The sequence below is a fragment of the Dipodomys merriami genome, unplaced genomic scaffold (genome assembly GCF_024711535.1).
Source record: "Dipodomys merriami isolate MVZ:Mamm:240054 unplaced genomic scaffold, mDipMer1.0.p SCAF_5, whole genome shotgun sequence".
Classification (NCBI taxonomy): Eukaryota; Metazoa; Chordata; class Mammalia; order Rodentia; family Heteromyidae; genus Dipodomys; species Dipodomys merriami.
The window spans coordinates 55,879,003-55,894,261 of record NW_027206068.1 but is presented as its reverse complement, the minus strand read 5'-3'; the positions used below and the strand labels follow the sequence as shown (position 1 = coordinate 55,894,261).

The 15,259-nt window shown below is 39.1% G+C and overlaps 1 protein-coding gene across 9 annotated transcripts in view; it reads left to right on the top strand.

Moving 5' to 3' along the window:
• The first annotated feature begins 483 nt into the window (after nucleotides 1–483).
• Cadps2 (calcium dependent secretion activator 2) overlaps nucleotides 484–15,259 on the top strand; it is a 423,408-nt gene continuing 408,632 nt past the window's right edge. For all 9 annotated transcript variants that reach the window (XM_069996657.1, XM_069996656.1, XM_069996659.1 and 6 more), the window contains exon 1: nucleotides 484–1,022. In XM_069996657.1, the coding sequence (XP_069852758.1) occupies nucleotides 651–1,022 (372 nt within the window). In that variant the 5' untranslated portion in view covers nucleotides 484–650. The remainder of the gene's footprint in view (nucleotides 1,023–15,259) is intronic.

Genomic DNA, 15,259 nt, shown 5'->3' with positions numbered 1-15,259 from the left:
GCAGCGATCCGCGTTTGCGAACGGCGAGCCGCCGGCCACCCACACCCCTCACCCCTCACCCCTCACCCCTCACCCCTCACCCCCGGGGGTTCAGGCACCCTGCGGCCCGCGGCGGTCGTGGCGGCGGCGGCTGCGGCGGCGGCGCGCGCGCATGCGCCCGGGACGGCCCCGCGCCCGCTCCTCAACATTCCATTCCACGTGTTGCTTGTTGTAGGCGCCACAGGTTCCCCACCTGCGCCGGGGCGCTCGGGGCGCTCGGCTGGCCCGCCCGTGGGCTTCGGGGGAGCTCGGGGCGGAGGGGGCTGGTGGGGACTGACCGAGCCATTCCGCTCCCCCCGCTTCCCCATCCGCTACCCCGGAGCCGCTCGGGCTCACCCCCCCCCACGCTAACTCCGCCTATTCAATCCCGGCGGCGCCCCGTCTTCCCGCTCCGCGCCCTCCTCCCGGCTCCCGCCCGCCCCCTCCGCTCCGGAGGGAGGAAAAACACTCGAGCGTCTCAACTCGACGTGTCCGCACCGCCCGGGCCACTTTCCCTTTCGTTCCCGCGGCGCCCTCCGACCCGCGGGGTGCAGCTGCCGGGAGGAGAAGGGGGTGGGTGAGCCGCCAGGGGCCCGCGGGCCGATCGGCGGGGCCCCCCAGCCCCGAGCACCATGCTGGACCCTTCTTCCAGCGAAGAGGAGTCGGACGAGGGCTTGGAAGAGGAGAGCCGCGATGTGCTGGTGGCGCCCGGCGGTGCCCAGCGAGCGCAGCCGGCCCCGGCTCGGGAAGGGCGGCGGGACGCGCCGGGGCGCTCGGGCGGCGGCGGCGGCGGCGGCGGCGGCGGTGGCGGTGGCGGCGCCGCGGCCAGACCCGTGAGCCCCAGCCCCTCGGTGCTCAGCGAGGGCAGGGACGAGTCCGAGCGGCAGCTGCACGAGGAGCAGGAGCGGAGGATCCGCCTGCAGCTGTACGTGTTCGTGGTGAGGTGCATCGCGTACCCCTTCAACGCCAAGCAGCCCACCGACATGGCCCGAAGGCAGCAGAAGGTGAGTAGCGGGCTCCGGCCGCCCCCCCCCCGCCTCCCCTCCTCCCCGGGGCTTTTCTCCAGCCGCAGCTCTCTCGGGGGACGGGGGGGCGGAGGGGGGTGCTGTACCTGTCCCGGCATCCTGTTTGCAAAAACGCCCCTTGTTAGTGCTTTTAGCCTGCTCCGGAGGGAGGCCGCCCGGGGAACGTCTTTTTCCCTCCTCTGGCCAGGAGTTGTCATCTTCACCTTCACCCAAGCCCAAAGCCCCACCGACAGACAGACAGACAGACAGACAGACAGCTAGCGCCGGTCAGCGACCCTGCAGTAGTTGCACCAGGGCGAGGCTGGGCTGTTGCCGGATTCCAATGCAACTAACTCCCATCAACTTTAATATCTAACGGGCCAGGAGTACATTTCTGTTCCCCGGCCTGGTGATAATCAGTGCTGGAACTGGGGCTTTGCCGTAGGTCAAAAGGAGCTGGTAGCTCGGCGAAACAGGTGGTGGCTGGGCACTTTCCTTCTGCCACTTAGGGAGAAAGCTTCACTAGGCTCACAGGGCTTGAAATTACTCTGGGTGGCTTAAGAAAATAAAAAAGTTAAAACATGAGGTTTCCAGGATTGCCACACAGCTAGCACATAGAAACCAAACACTGAAGAAGGTTTGAGTGGAGGGAGATGAGGAGCAGGCCCATTACTGATTTTTGTAAAACGATGCGTTTGTGCAAAGATTTCTATTCGACTTTTTTTTTTTTCTTTCCACCAAGAGGTAAGGAGTTTTTGTCAGCCTTTAAAATAAGACCCTGGGGTCTGATGTTCTGAAGCAGAGAAAGGTACTGCCTTAAATTGCCCTAACTGAATAAATGTTTACAATGGAAACGGTCTGGGAAGCCTTCTTAATAGAACTCTGAACCTGGAAGGTTCTAAAGACATTTCTTAGAGTGTGGTGAGAGAGAGCCATAGAGGTTGTAGTTTGCTCAAGGCAGTACACAGTTACATGCCCAGTTTTACTCATTTTCTGAAATAGCAATCAGTTTGTGAGGTGAAAAATGCCAATACAGTGCAACATATAACACCCCTGATCCCACTTAGAAGCTTGGCGTGTAAATACTGTGCATATTTAATGCATACAGCTTATTGGATTTGGGAATAAATATATACCTCTAAAACGGCCTATAGTACTATATTATATACTTTCAAGAAGGTAGATCCTATTTTAAGGCTTCTCCCCAACTTTTAAAAAACAAGTACCAAACTGAGCAGCTATTTTGGAATCGTTCATTCTCTCACGGAAGGTATGTGTGTTGGGGGTGGGGGGCAGGAGAGGCAGTATTCCTCTGTAGCTGAAGGCTAATCACAGATCTGGTAGGTAAATCAGCTCTCTGAGTGGATCTCACAGCAGAATGTTAGAACAAGAAGAGAACCAACCAGCTCTAGCATGTTGGAGGACAGAAATAGGTCAGAATTGCATTTCCCAGTTCCATACTGTTTGGCATGATTGAAGCCACCATTCCTCAGGTCAGGGTTGAATGCCCTGAGGTGTTTTTATAAAACCAAATGTCCTCAGTCCTCCTCTGTTTGTGTTGCGTCTGTTCCCAGGCAGTCACCCATTACATCTTTTGACCTCCAACACAAGCAACTCTCAACTCCAGTAGTCATTCTTAACTCCTTTGTACTGTAGTAAGAGCCCATAAAACCATGTACATAGCATCCAATGCCCAGTTTTACCTTTCATATTCCATTTAAGCTTCAATTTTAGTGTGCTAAGTGTAGAAATAATTTTGGTGAGCTCAGGAAGCTATTTCTATATGGAATATTATCCTTGGAGATACTGTTGCAACAAGTCATTTAGTTGTAGAGTAAATGGTTCCTGTAATGTGTTAGTAGGGACTCTCTGGTTGTTCAGTAGTGCAGCTCTCCCTGACTCCTCTTGTTTAAACAGAATGTTTGTTTCACCAGAAGTTATTTGAATTGGCAAACAGGTGTGTTCACAATACAGCTGAGGAAACTACAGTTACAACCTCACCCAGGCCTTTCCAGAACAATTCCAAACTTAAAGAATGATGGAAAACATTATGTATTCTGTGCAAAATTATTTGGAATGCTTAGACACTTTCATCGTTGAGAGCACCAAGCATAATCAGATGAACTTTGGAAATAGTTTTTGGTTCTTATTAAAGGAGAGATAGTATAACAACTTAAGTATTTGTTCAAAAAGGCTCCTCTACATTTTTTAATTCTTTAAGAACATGCTGCTTGCTAAAGGGAACTGCAGAAATTCTTGGCAGTCAGATTTCCTCCTAGGACAAAATGAAATGGGAATTTAACTATGTTCATGTGAATTTGATGCACAAGCCAATAATTAATGCCAAAAACTTACTTTAAGTCTTGATTATACAGTGGGTTATATAAAAGAAGTAACAGGATAATTGCAAAATCACTAATCCATTGTATATTTTTATTCGTTATCTTCAAGTAGTCAGACACCCAGTAGAAAGATTTAATAGCTTAAATTGTTTGTCATTGAAATGCTGCTTACTCTCTCCTCTCAACTTGGAGAAATTAGAGACTCAGAGATCTGAAAGAGTTCTTATTTTGTAAATGAAGAAAATTAATCACTGAGATAAAGAGCTTGTACCCTTGAGGCTGGAACTCAGGTTTCTCATCAAAATCTTTACACTGTCAGGGCTTTTTATGAATCACAGCAGAGACACAGTGCTGCTTATTTTTAATTCTTTTTCACTTGGCTAAAGTAAGTGAAAGCTAGTAAAAGAGTGTGTCCATGAACTGTCTGAGAATGCTTAATAGCATAGGTATTTCTTTGCTTTGGAGTAGGAGTATTTCAACTCACAGTAGTAACAGTGGTTGTATGCTAGACAACCCCTCTGATTAACTATTAATGATATACAACAAATCCTGCAGGTGAATACAGGCTAGACACACTGACAGAGCACTGTACCAGGCAATCATATCAGCTAAGTGAACATTCCTTCAGTTACACATATAACAGGAATGTAAACTAATGGGTAGCCATCATAGAATGATTTCAGGAGTAAATAGTACTTCATCCCCACCATAGCTTCTCATGCCAATTTATTTAGAGTGCCTGTATACCATCCTAGCACTAATAACGTTGATATTATTGGATGAGAATAAATCAGTAAAGGGTTGGACCAGTGTTGAAAACTGTAACATAGCAAGTAAATCAGGAGTTGTTAACAAAGGTAATTGTCAAATTTTGGAAGTCCTTGAGAACCCAGATGTAATTAAGACTCTGGGCAATTGGAAGGTATGGATGGATACTATGGCAAGTGTAACAGTGAATGTAGAAAATGTTAAAGTGTTAAAAGTATGTTCATTCCCAGAGTGGGTTTACAGACTGTGGGTCTAAGTACCTAGTTATATTTATGGTACATATGACTTAAAGTGCTGATTGGTAGGTTGGTAGTAATTTCTCTGTCATTTTTTGCCTTTCTTATTAGTAAAATTCAGATGCTGAAAAGAAGCGAACTGTTATTCATTTTTTAATAATAAGTAATGAAGAGGGAATTGCAGTGATTAAAATTGTACCCGATAACTCAAATTATGATTCATACATGCACGCGTTCTTTGTATTTCTATGTGTATTGTCATTGTTATATTTACTAAATAAACATTTTTGTGTAATCCTTCAGTCTTTTATAATTTCCTTGATTATTCTAAGTTTGAGAAAGATATACATACAAATAATTCTGTGATACTGCATATAATTCTTAGATAAGTCTGACATGCAGGAATGCATGGGAAGAGGGGTTTTTGCCTTCCATTGTCTCATTTGAATGTTTGTTTAGAGATAGAGAGTCTTTTAATCTGAAAATTCCAAATCCTAAGTGCTTCAAAGTCTCAAAAGCTTTTAATGTTGGTAAATGGAAAATTCTACAACTGACTTCACCTGAGCTGGGACAGTCAAACCATAGTAACAGTAAAAATACTGTGTAAAATTACCTTCAGGCTGTATGTATAATATATATATGTATATATGTATATATATACAAATATATATATATATATATATATATATATGAATGTTTTATGGTTAGACTTGGATCCTATTCCAAGGTCTCTCGCCTATATATGAAAATACTCCAAAATTAAACAAAACTTAAATCTAGAACTTTTGGTCCCAAGAATTTCAAATGATAGAAATTCAAGCTGTATATTAAAGTGGACACTTGTATCTTCCTTTGGAAAGACAGTACTTTCTGTTTTTTAATTATATACTTTTTAATCTTCTTGCTACTTCCATGATCCCCAAGTTCAGGAAAAGAACCATTTTTTATTAGAATGAGCTACAGATTTGCAAAGATTACACATCACTTTTCTCATGATAAGGACTACACTGTGCCTAAGTGCTATGTTGCCCTACATTTAGAGAGTAGCGATAGAGCTGTGGCCCAGGACTGTATATTCTTAACATCGTTCATGGTATATAAGAACTTAATACACATATGTTGGATACAGGGAAGTCTGAGGTTTAGCTCATACCTCAAATTATTAGATACAGGGTGAAAGAAAGATAAAGGTCAAGTTAGAAGGCCTTCCATCCAGTCTTCTGTGGAAACGTGTTCCTAGACATATGTGAGACCTCCACAGCTTATCCTAGCCTTGTGGAGCAAATCATAAAAGTAGAAATACCTGCTGGTATGTGACTTCCCGTTGTCATCACTAAATCCCAGAGACGAGTAAACAGCTCTATGGTGTATCTTGCTATTTTTGCCTCCAGATTGCCAAGAGATTCGGTGATGTGCTCCTTGGGGTTTGGTACCTTATGGTGCAAATACAGGATAAGTTACATTGTTGCTTTTAATGATGATAGGAAATACCTTGTCCTCTGTGAGTGAGAAACCACACATTAAAGGAAAACCTTAGTCTTGACTTAAAATGGTACCTAGAAAAATGCATGTTGCTTCAGCTGCTTCATCTAACCCGCCAAGGGTGTCCTGAGACCACAGCACTTAATTTGATGGAATGAGTTGTGCTAATGAAAACACAAACACAGTGAGTTCTTGGCTTCTTCCTTTCAAAAGTGAAGTGTGTTATTTTGATATGTGATGACTGCTTAGAAATGTGAAATAAAATATTGTCCTTGTCTCTCTTTTGTGTCTTTGTTTTGCTTTTCATGGAAAGATCTTCATTTATTTGTACTCCTACAAAATCAGTAACTTAGTTTGTAAGGCCATTAAAGATGTTTAGGGAAAGTGGCATTGTGGCTCAAAGTGGTAGAGGACTAGCCTTGAGCAAAAGAGCTCAAGAACAAGTGTCCAGGCTCTGAGTTCAAGCCCCATGACTGACAAAAAAATAACATAAAAAAGTTCAAAAGCCAATGTGAGGAAGCTGGCTGCCAGGTTCTAAAGTACAGGAATTTGGAATGGAAAAAACAAAAGGAAACCATCTTATTAGGTGTCATTTGCTGTGAGATAGGCCATTTTGTGGAGATTGTACTGCTTTATATGCATTTCACATTAATTGACACTTGTTTTTGATTAGCAAGTAAGATGTAGGTTACATACTACTATTTCTGTTTAAAGGTAATTGAAAACCTTATGATTATAAATCTTAGACATGTCAATTGAATAAATGATGGTCCCTAGAATTTGAAGAATATCCAAGTATCAAACTGTGAAATTGTCATTCCCACATCTTTTAACATTTTATGTGATGTTGACTGAATTTAGGTTACCTGTAGAGTTTTATATGATTTCCTTTCTTAAGGACAATCTATGATCCTTAGCTTTGGCTGCACATTACAATCACCTGGAGAGCTTTAAAAAATCCCATTATCCAGGTTGTATTCTAGACTAATTAAATCTGTCTCTTGGGGTGTAGTCTTAAAGCTCCCCAAGTGATTTCCTTGTACAACCAAGGTTGAGATCTACTGTTCTAAAGAGAAGCTACAGGAAAGAAAAATGGCTGATTTTCACCTAGCCAAGGTGAAAAGTATTTGCAAGGTATAAGTGAGGTATTAGATAATTAAAGGGCCATTCTATGGTAAGAAAAGGAAATGATATTCTGAGCAGTGAAGAATAGGAGATCTAAATAAAATAATAGAATTGCTTGAGGCAGTACCGTGGTGATGCTGGTGCACAAGTATTTAGACTTTTAAAAGGTTCCTAATTATGTGATATCTTGGAGGCAATTAACTGTAAGTTAATTAATTAATTAGTTAATTATAAATTATTGCAGTTGTAATCCATTCATTATAAAAGCACAGGTAGGTCATTTTGTTAGCAACAACAGAAGATAAATACTGGACACTGAGTATAAGTATGAATGTTGCTCTCTGTTCAAAAGTCAGTTGTGGAAAGGAAAATATTGTGAAATCTCCAAGTTGGGATCTAACACTAAGTAATGCCTACCTGTAGAATTACTTTAACAAGTCTTATGCGTGTTTTGTGGGCAGAATGTTGCCACCTTGTATGAAGTTATAATATATGTACATTTGTCAAAAAGTAAACTTTAAATGGGACACTGGTACCTCATGCCTATATTCCTAGCAACTTCAAAGGCTAAAAGCAAAAGGATCCTGATTCAAGGCCAGCTCCATCAGAATAGTTGAGAGAGTCTATCCAGAAAATAATCAAAGCCAGGCTGGAAGTGTGGCTTAAGTGGTAAAGCATTAACCTAGCAACTCTGAGGTCTTAGTTCAAACCCGCTACCACCTTCGAAAGGAAAATTTTCTAAGGCATTCTCAAATAATTGTCTTAAGAAAGACCAGAGCATTTTGACATTTCCTCACCAGCACTAAGAATGTAACTTCTTATGGAGGTAGCAAGGAATAGCCTGTTTTCCTAAAGTTGAATTAACAAATTGAATTAAAAAGTTAATTGCATTTGGGAGCTTACTGCTATGGAAAGCATCACTGATTTTCTGCTGTAGGAACATTCTAACAAAACACTGTAAACTTGGTAATTTGAATTTAGGCATTTTATAACATTCAAGTTGATAATGAATTTTCACAATGGACATATTACTGGGTATAGGGTGTGAATGACTTAAAGGCTATCATTGTCAGTCTAATAGTGGAAATGATAGTTAATATGTTATTTTCTAGGTGATTGTGAAGATGAGTTTTGTGTGTGCATGTATGTGTGTGTCCGTCCATGTCCTAATATCCTTTTCTAGTTTTTCTTCTGAGATTTTGCTTTTACTGCCTATTGATAATCTCCATCTTGAAGTTAGTGTTACTTTGTGGAGGATGTTTTTATTTTCTAATAGCTGAAATGATCTTAATTTACTTCTCTTTTAACGGATTAGAGGATCAGATGTGTGTGTGTGTGTGTGTGTGTGTGTGTGTGTGTGTGTGGTATGTGTGAAAATGACATTTTTCTCCTGAGATTTTTCTATGCTTACTATTGATAATATGTTTTTTTTTATTGTGAAAATACTGTACAGAGGGGTTACAATTACATGGGCAAGATAATGAGTACATTTCTTATCAAGCATTGTAGCCTCCTTTGTTTCCCCTTCCCATCCCTTCCCATCCTTCCCCTGCCCCCCCCACCCAATCCTTCCCCTCCACAAACTATACCGCCATCAAATATAGTGAAAGCAGGGGTTATACTGTGGGGGAGGGACATACAAAGCAACAAAGAGATAATCTTATAAATGTGTTAGAAACAATCGCATGAAAGAAAAAAACATTTGAATACATATCTTAGGGTTCATTTCCCTAATACCAACTTACCTGACCTTTTCTGCTTGACTCAGACATATACTAGTTATTGCAAATAAGAAAAACCATGGGACCTATATTTCTTTGGGCCTGGCTTACTTCACTTAATATAATTTTTTCCAAGCCTTTCCATTTCCTAACAAATAAGGCAATGTCATTCTTTCTGATGGAGGCATAGAATTCCATTGTGTATATATACCACATTTTCTTGATCCATTCATCTACTGAGGGGCACCAGTGTTGGTTCCATATCTTTGCTGTAGTAAATAATGCTGCAGTAAACATAGTCGTGCTGGTAGCCTTAGTGTGTTCTTGTTTGTGAACATTTGGGTAAATGCCCAAAATTGGGATTGCTGGGTCATAGGGGAGCTCTATGTGGAGTCTTTTGAGGAACCTCCATACTGCTTTCCAAAGTGGTTGAACAAGTTTACACTCCCACCAACAATGCAGTAAGGTTCCCTTCTGTCCACATCCCCTCCAGCATCTGTTGTTATTAGAGTTCTTGATTATAGCCATTCTAACTGGAGTGAGGTGGTATCTCAATGTTGTTTTGATTTGCATTTCTTTTATGGCTAGGGAGGTTGAGCATTTCTTCATGTATCTATTGACCATCCTTCTTTCTTCTTCAGAGAAGTTTCTCTTTAAGTCTTTAGCCCACTTATTTATTGGGCAGTTGTTTCTTTGAAGATTTGTTGTTGGGGGATTTAATTTGTTGAGTTCCAGGTATATTTTAGATATGAGACCCTTGTCTATTGTATGGCTAGTGAAGATCTTCTCCCAATCCTTGGGCTTTCTATTGATCTTGCTAGCTATGCCCTTTGCCACACAGAAGCTCTGCAATTTCATGCAATTCCATTTGTCCAACCTTTCTTTGATTTGTTGTGTTTCTGGGTCTCTATTAAGAAAATTTCAGCCTGTGCCAAGGAGACCTAGGGTTTCTCCTATTCCATCCTGTAATGTTTTCAGAGTGTCTGCTTTGACTCTGAGGTCTTTGATCCATTTGGAGTTGATTCTGGTGTAGGGTGATATATAAGGATCTAGCTTTAGTTTTCTACAAGTAGTTATCCAGTTTTGCCAGCACTATTTACTGAAGAGGCTGTCTTTCTTCCATTCTATTTTTTTTAGCTCCCTTATCGAAGATTAGATGGCTATAGGTCTGTAGGTTCATTTCTGGGTTTTCAATTCAATTCCATTGGTCCTGAGGTCTGTTCTTGTGCCAGTACCAAGCTGTTTTGATTACTATGGCTTTATAGTAGAGTTTGAAATTTGGTATTGATATTTCTCTAGCACTGTTCTTTCTGTTGAGGATCGTTTTTGCTATTCGGGGTCTTTTATAGTTCCATATGAATTTTTGGATTGCCTCTTCTATTTCCTTGAAGAATGAGGTTGGAATTTTGATAGGTATCACATTGAATTTGTAGATATCCTTGGGAAGTATTGCCATTTTTACGATGTTGATCTTTCCAATCCAGGAGCGTGGGAGTTTTTGCCACTTTCTAAGTTCTGTTTTGATTTCCTTTTTCATGTTTTTCAAGTTTTCATCATAGAGGTTCTTCACTTCTTTGGTTAAGTTAATTCCTAGGTATGTTATTTTTTGTGGGGCTATTACGAATGGAGTTGCTTTCCTAATTTCAGCCACTCTTTTCTCATTGTTGGCATACAGAAAAGCCATTGATTTTTGAGGGTTAATTTCATACCCTGCTACTTTGCCAAAGTTTTGAATCAGCTTGAGTAATTTGGGAGTGGAGTCTATGGGATTCTTTAAATACAAGATCAAGTCATCTGCAAAGAGTATTGATAATATGTTAAGGGTAGTGTTTCTTTGTGGAGGAAGTTTTTAATTCTTTTGTCTTTCATTTTGTTTCTAGATATGCTATCACTTAAATTTTCATAACTTGTCCCTCACTTATGATCTCAAACAAGTACCCATCTGGAATGAAATCTTGAGGTGAGGAGTTGAATCTCTTTTCCCTACAAATAGCTAAGGAATTGATGTAGCCTATCCTTTTTGTTATGTCTTACTTTCATTAAGCTTTAGTCACATTATTGTGTCTTCTGTTAATTCAACTATTTTCTGAGCCCCTGAAATGTGAGTTTCTACTTCCCAGTGTTCTTTGGACATGTCATTTCAGCTATTGGATTGGTAAAGATAGCCTTTAAATCATTTAGGCCCTTTGCCCCAGTAACATTTCACTGTAAAAATTCATTGCCAACCTGAGGGTTATAAAAAAATATTCAAACCATCAAATTTACAAAGTTATGTGAAAATGTTCCTAGGCACAAAGTAGAGTCTCGGTAAGTTTTTTTTTAAAGGAAGCTCCCAGTTGCAACCTATGACTATAAACGAATAAACGATTCAGTTTGAGGAAAACACAGTCATTCCTTGCAGACCCCTTAAGGAACATTAGAATAATTTATATGTAATTTGTATGTATGTATCTTTCTTTTTACATCCATTTCTGGGTTATATATTTTAATACATTAATATAGTTTTTCCCCTGTTGACAATACTGTATAATTTTGAGTGATGATAATACATATTTTATTATATGTTAATAATTTATAATAATAATTTCTCATGGACTTAATTACCTCTTCTTTTTCAAACATTCCTTGCTGTTATCATTCTTCCTTTTCCTTTCTCATCTTAAAGATCCTTGCTGAGCCCTTGCTGCTTCATGTGTTAAGTGGGAAAATGATCTAATAAAATTGTTTATGTGATTACATTTAATCATATGATGTGACCCTCACAGCGCAGTACTTAATGCACATGCATGTTCCACTTTAAATCCTGTCATTTAATTTTAATTTTCAATTTAATTAAGCCTGTTTGAAAAACAGATATTATTACTATATCGAGTCCTTTAGAAGCACAGTATATCTCTTCACTGCGTTTAGATGCTTATGTTTTGAAATTAATTTTTTACAATTTTCATCTTTATTTTTGAAACGTTTTTATTTTACTATTCTCTTCACATCCAGTTTTTATCTATAATCTACCCAACTATGGATTTATTAGCAAGCTTTAATTTTTTTTCTATAACAGGTCATATTGATTATACTGGTCATACATAATCTGTTCGCCTAGTATTGATCCTTTTAGGTTTTCTACATAGTTGGTTGAATTGTGTCCCTTATGGATGGGTTCTGTTCCTACCCAGTAGCCATCCCTTTTCTGTGTTACATGGTACAACACTGGTGCTAGTTACCAACATGTTTGTCTCTTGGTTTTACCTCTACTGGAGATTACTTTCGATACTCAACAGTGGTTACTGGAAAGGATTGTAAGATAAATATTCTTTCTTGTTTAAACAATTGTCATTTTATTTTTATGAAACCAGGGATTATTGATGAATGCTAACAAAATTTGTTTCTTTTTCTGATCAGTAGAGATGATTAATTTACTAATGTGTCAGATTTATTGAAGTTTCTTTTATTAAAGTGTGAGATCTCATAGAATTCTTCATTTTTTGTGGAGGTTTGTTCTACTGGGATTTCAGTTCAGGACTTTATACTTGCCATGGAGGTGCTCTACCATTTGAGCCATACCTCTAGGCTTTTTGTGCCTTAGTTATTTTTCATATGCGGTCTCACATTTGTAACTGGGCTAACCTGGTTCTCAAATTCTTATTTATACTTTCTGGATAGCTAAGATGACAATACTATGGTGCCTAGCTTTTTATAAATTGAGATCCAATCTTCCATGCTTTTTTGCCTAGACTGGCCTTGAAGTGAGATCCTCCCATTCTCTGCCTCCCAAGTAGCCAGAATTACAAATTTAAGCCACATTCTGAGTTGTTACTTGGATTTTTGAATGAATTTTCCCATCAAATTTCATACATTAAAAACCTATCTTAGATTTTGTACAATGGGGAAAAACAAAGGAGAGGGTAACAATGCTCAATAAGAAATGTACTCATTAACCCATGTAACTGTAACCCATTTTTTACAATAAAAAATATACAGAGAAAAGAACTATTGATTAAAATGTTCAGATCTCTTGTTTTCAGAAACTTATCAGTTAACTTTATAAATTTGGTTTCATAAATCAACAACCAGTAGTAGTGTATGTCTTTGTTTCTTTTTTCTTTTTCTTTTTAAGGGGGCTAAGGTCAGTGGGAATTAAGAGAGTAATTTATTCCCCTGATTCTTTGGTTCAGATGCTTACTTTATTTTGTGCTATGTGATGAGATAATGAAAAAATATAAATCTATGAACTTACCTCTCACTCTCAGTTTAGTTTAGCATTTTTCTGTGTGCTTCATTGTGACATTTATTCATTTTTTATTGTTGTTGTTGTTGGTGGTGGTGGTGGTGGTTGTGGTGGTCTCCATGGGCTTGAACTCAGGGCCTGGGCAGTATCCTTGAGTTCTACCACATTGAGCCACAGCACAACTTCTAGTTTTCTGGTGATTAATTGTAGATAAGTCTCATGCACTTTCCTGCCTGGGCTGGGTTTCAACCGCAATCCTCTGATCTCAGCCTCTGGAGTACCTAGGATTACAGGAGTGAGCCACTGGTACCTGGTTCATGAAACATTATTTATTTAAGCCTTTTATGTTATTTCAGCTATTTATTCTTTTTTTCCCTCCTTGACCAGATGGTAAATCACAAGAGTGGTTTAAAATTTTCAGTGGCTGAAAATTTCTCCTTAGGTTTCTGGTCTTATATTTTTAAAAGTTTACTGAAGTATTCTCAGTATTTTACTGTATAATTAACTTTGAATTGCCCATCATAAATTAGTGTATATTTGACTTTAGGATTAAAAATTTGTTAAATATCCTATAAATGGCATTATTGTTCTAGTTATTCTTCATCTGTCATTAACTAAGTTATCTTACATATGGAATTATTCTGCATTTCTAGCTATATTTAATTTATAATGTTTGATGGTAGACTCAATCATGGATAGATTTATAAATATATTTGTAAATAGTGAAAGTTTCTCTTTTTCATTCATTTAATGAGTGCCTTAGTTGAAAGCTTTACTTTGTTTGGATTTAACATTAAAAAGGTATTTTTTTGAAGAATATATCACTCATAGCCACCCATACACCATATGAACATGTAATAAGCACATCCATCTATAAATATGTACGCGTGTGTATAGACACATTTGTTGATTATTGTATATTGAGCAAAATTGTTTTATTTACCTATTATTCATCATAATGAGGTCTGAACTTAGAGTCAGCCCCCCAACCCATTTTGCTTTATTTATTTATGTGTTTTTGATAGTATCTCCTTCTTTGCCTGGCTGGTTTCGCTTGAATTTTGCTTTATGTTTTTTGCTCTAAGAATGCTAGTTACTTACGAGTATAAAGGAAGTACCAGGTACATTTTGAAGAAAGTGCTTTCTTTGATGACATTTTGAGGGGGATATTTAGCTACCTGTGTTTTAGGGCATTTTAGATCTCTTATCCTGGAGCTGGGGATAGATAGAGTCATACAGTACCAACCTCTGTCTTCTTGACTCATGGTTGTACTCACTCTTTTGATTCCAGGGGCAAATCACTTGTATTTTAAGAGGTTTGATTTCCAATTTTGTTCATGTCTTATAAAGGAAGTGAGCTGGGTGCTGGCGGCTCACGCCTGTAGTCCTAGCTACTTAGGAGGTTGTGATCTGAGGATTGTGGTTCAAAGCCATGCTGGGCAGGAAAATCCAGGAGGCTCTTATCTACAACAAACCACTAGAAAACTGGAAATAGTGCTAGTGGCTCAAGTGGTAGAGTGCTATCCTTGAGCTGAAGAGCAGAGGGACAGTGCCCAGGCCCAGACTTCAAGCCCCTGGACTGACAAAAAAACAAACAAGAGCAAAGGAAGTGGACATTTCCTTCAGAAATTGGGCTACAGTTTTATCTTTTTCCTTTAAAAAATTAAGTTTATACATTTTCTGGATGTGCATGGAATTTTTTTCACGTGGAAGATGGGGAAGAAAGAAATTCTACCCCCAAACATTCATTCTTCCTACTTCAAATTTAGGGAAATGTGTTCCAAATTTTATTTAAAGAGATGTCTTAATTTGGTTCTAAAAAACTAAAATGCATACTGCTTTAGATAGAAAGGCTTAAAAATGCTGAATATCCTGAAAAAAAAATCTGAAATGTACCAAGACAACTGTAGCCTACATGTGCAAATCTTGTTTCTTTAATCTCAAAGACTGCTCAGTAGTAAGTAGGGGGATCGTGAGAAAACCCATTTTTATTCTCCTATCCCTTCTTCAACTAGGTCATATCTACTTTTGCACATTTCACATAAGGAGTTTTTATTTATAGATGCCTCTGAAGACATAAAACTTCTATTCATTTGTGATGAAAGTCATCATTTTGGAATAGTATGCTATAAAATGATAGGATGTTTGTAATATCCAAATGATGGTGAAAAATAAGGTAGATGATTCAAGTATATAATTCCATAATAACTGATCATCATAATGCCATAAACTTGTTCATCGAGGCTTAGAATATGTAGGGTTTACTCTGTGTGTGTGTGTGTGTGTGTGTGTGTGTGTGTGTGTGTGTGTGTGTGTGTGTGTGTGTGTGTGTGTGTGT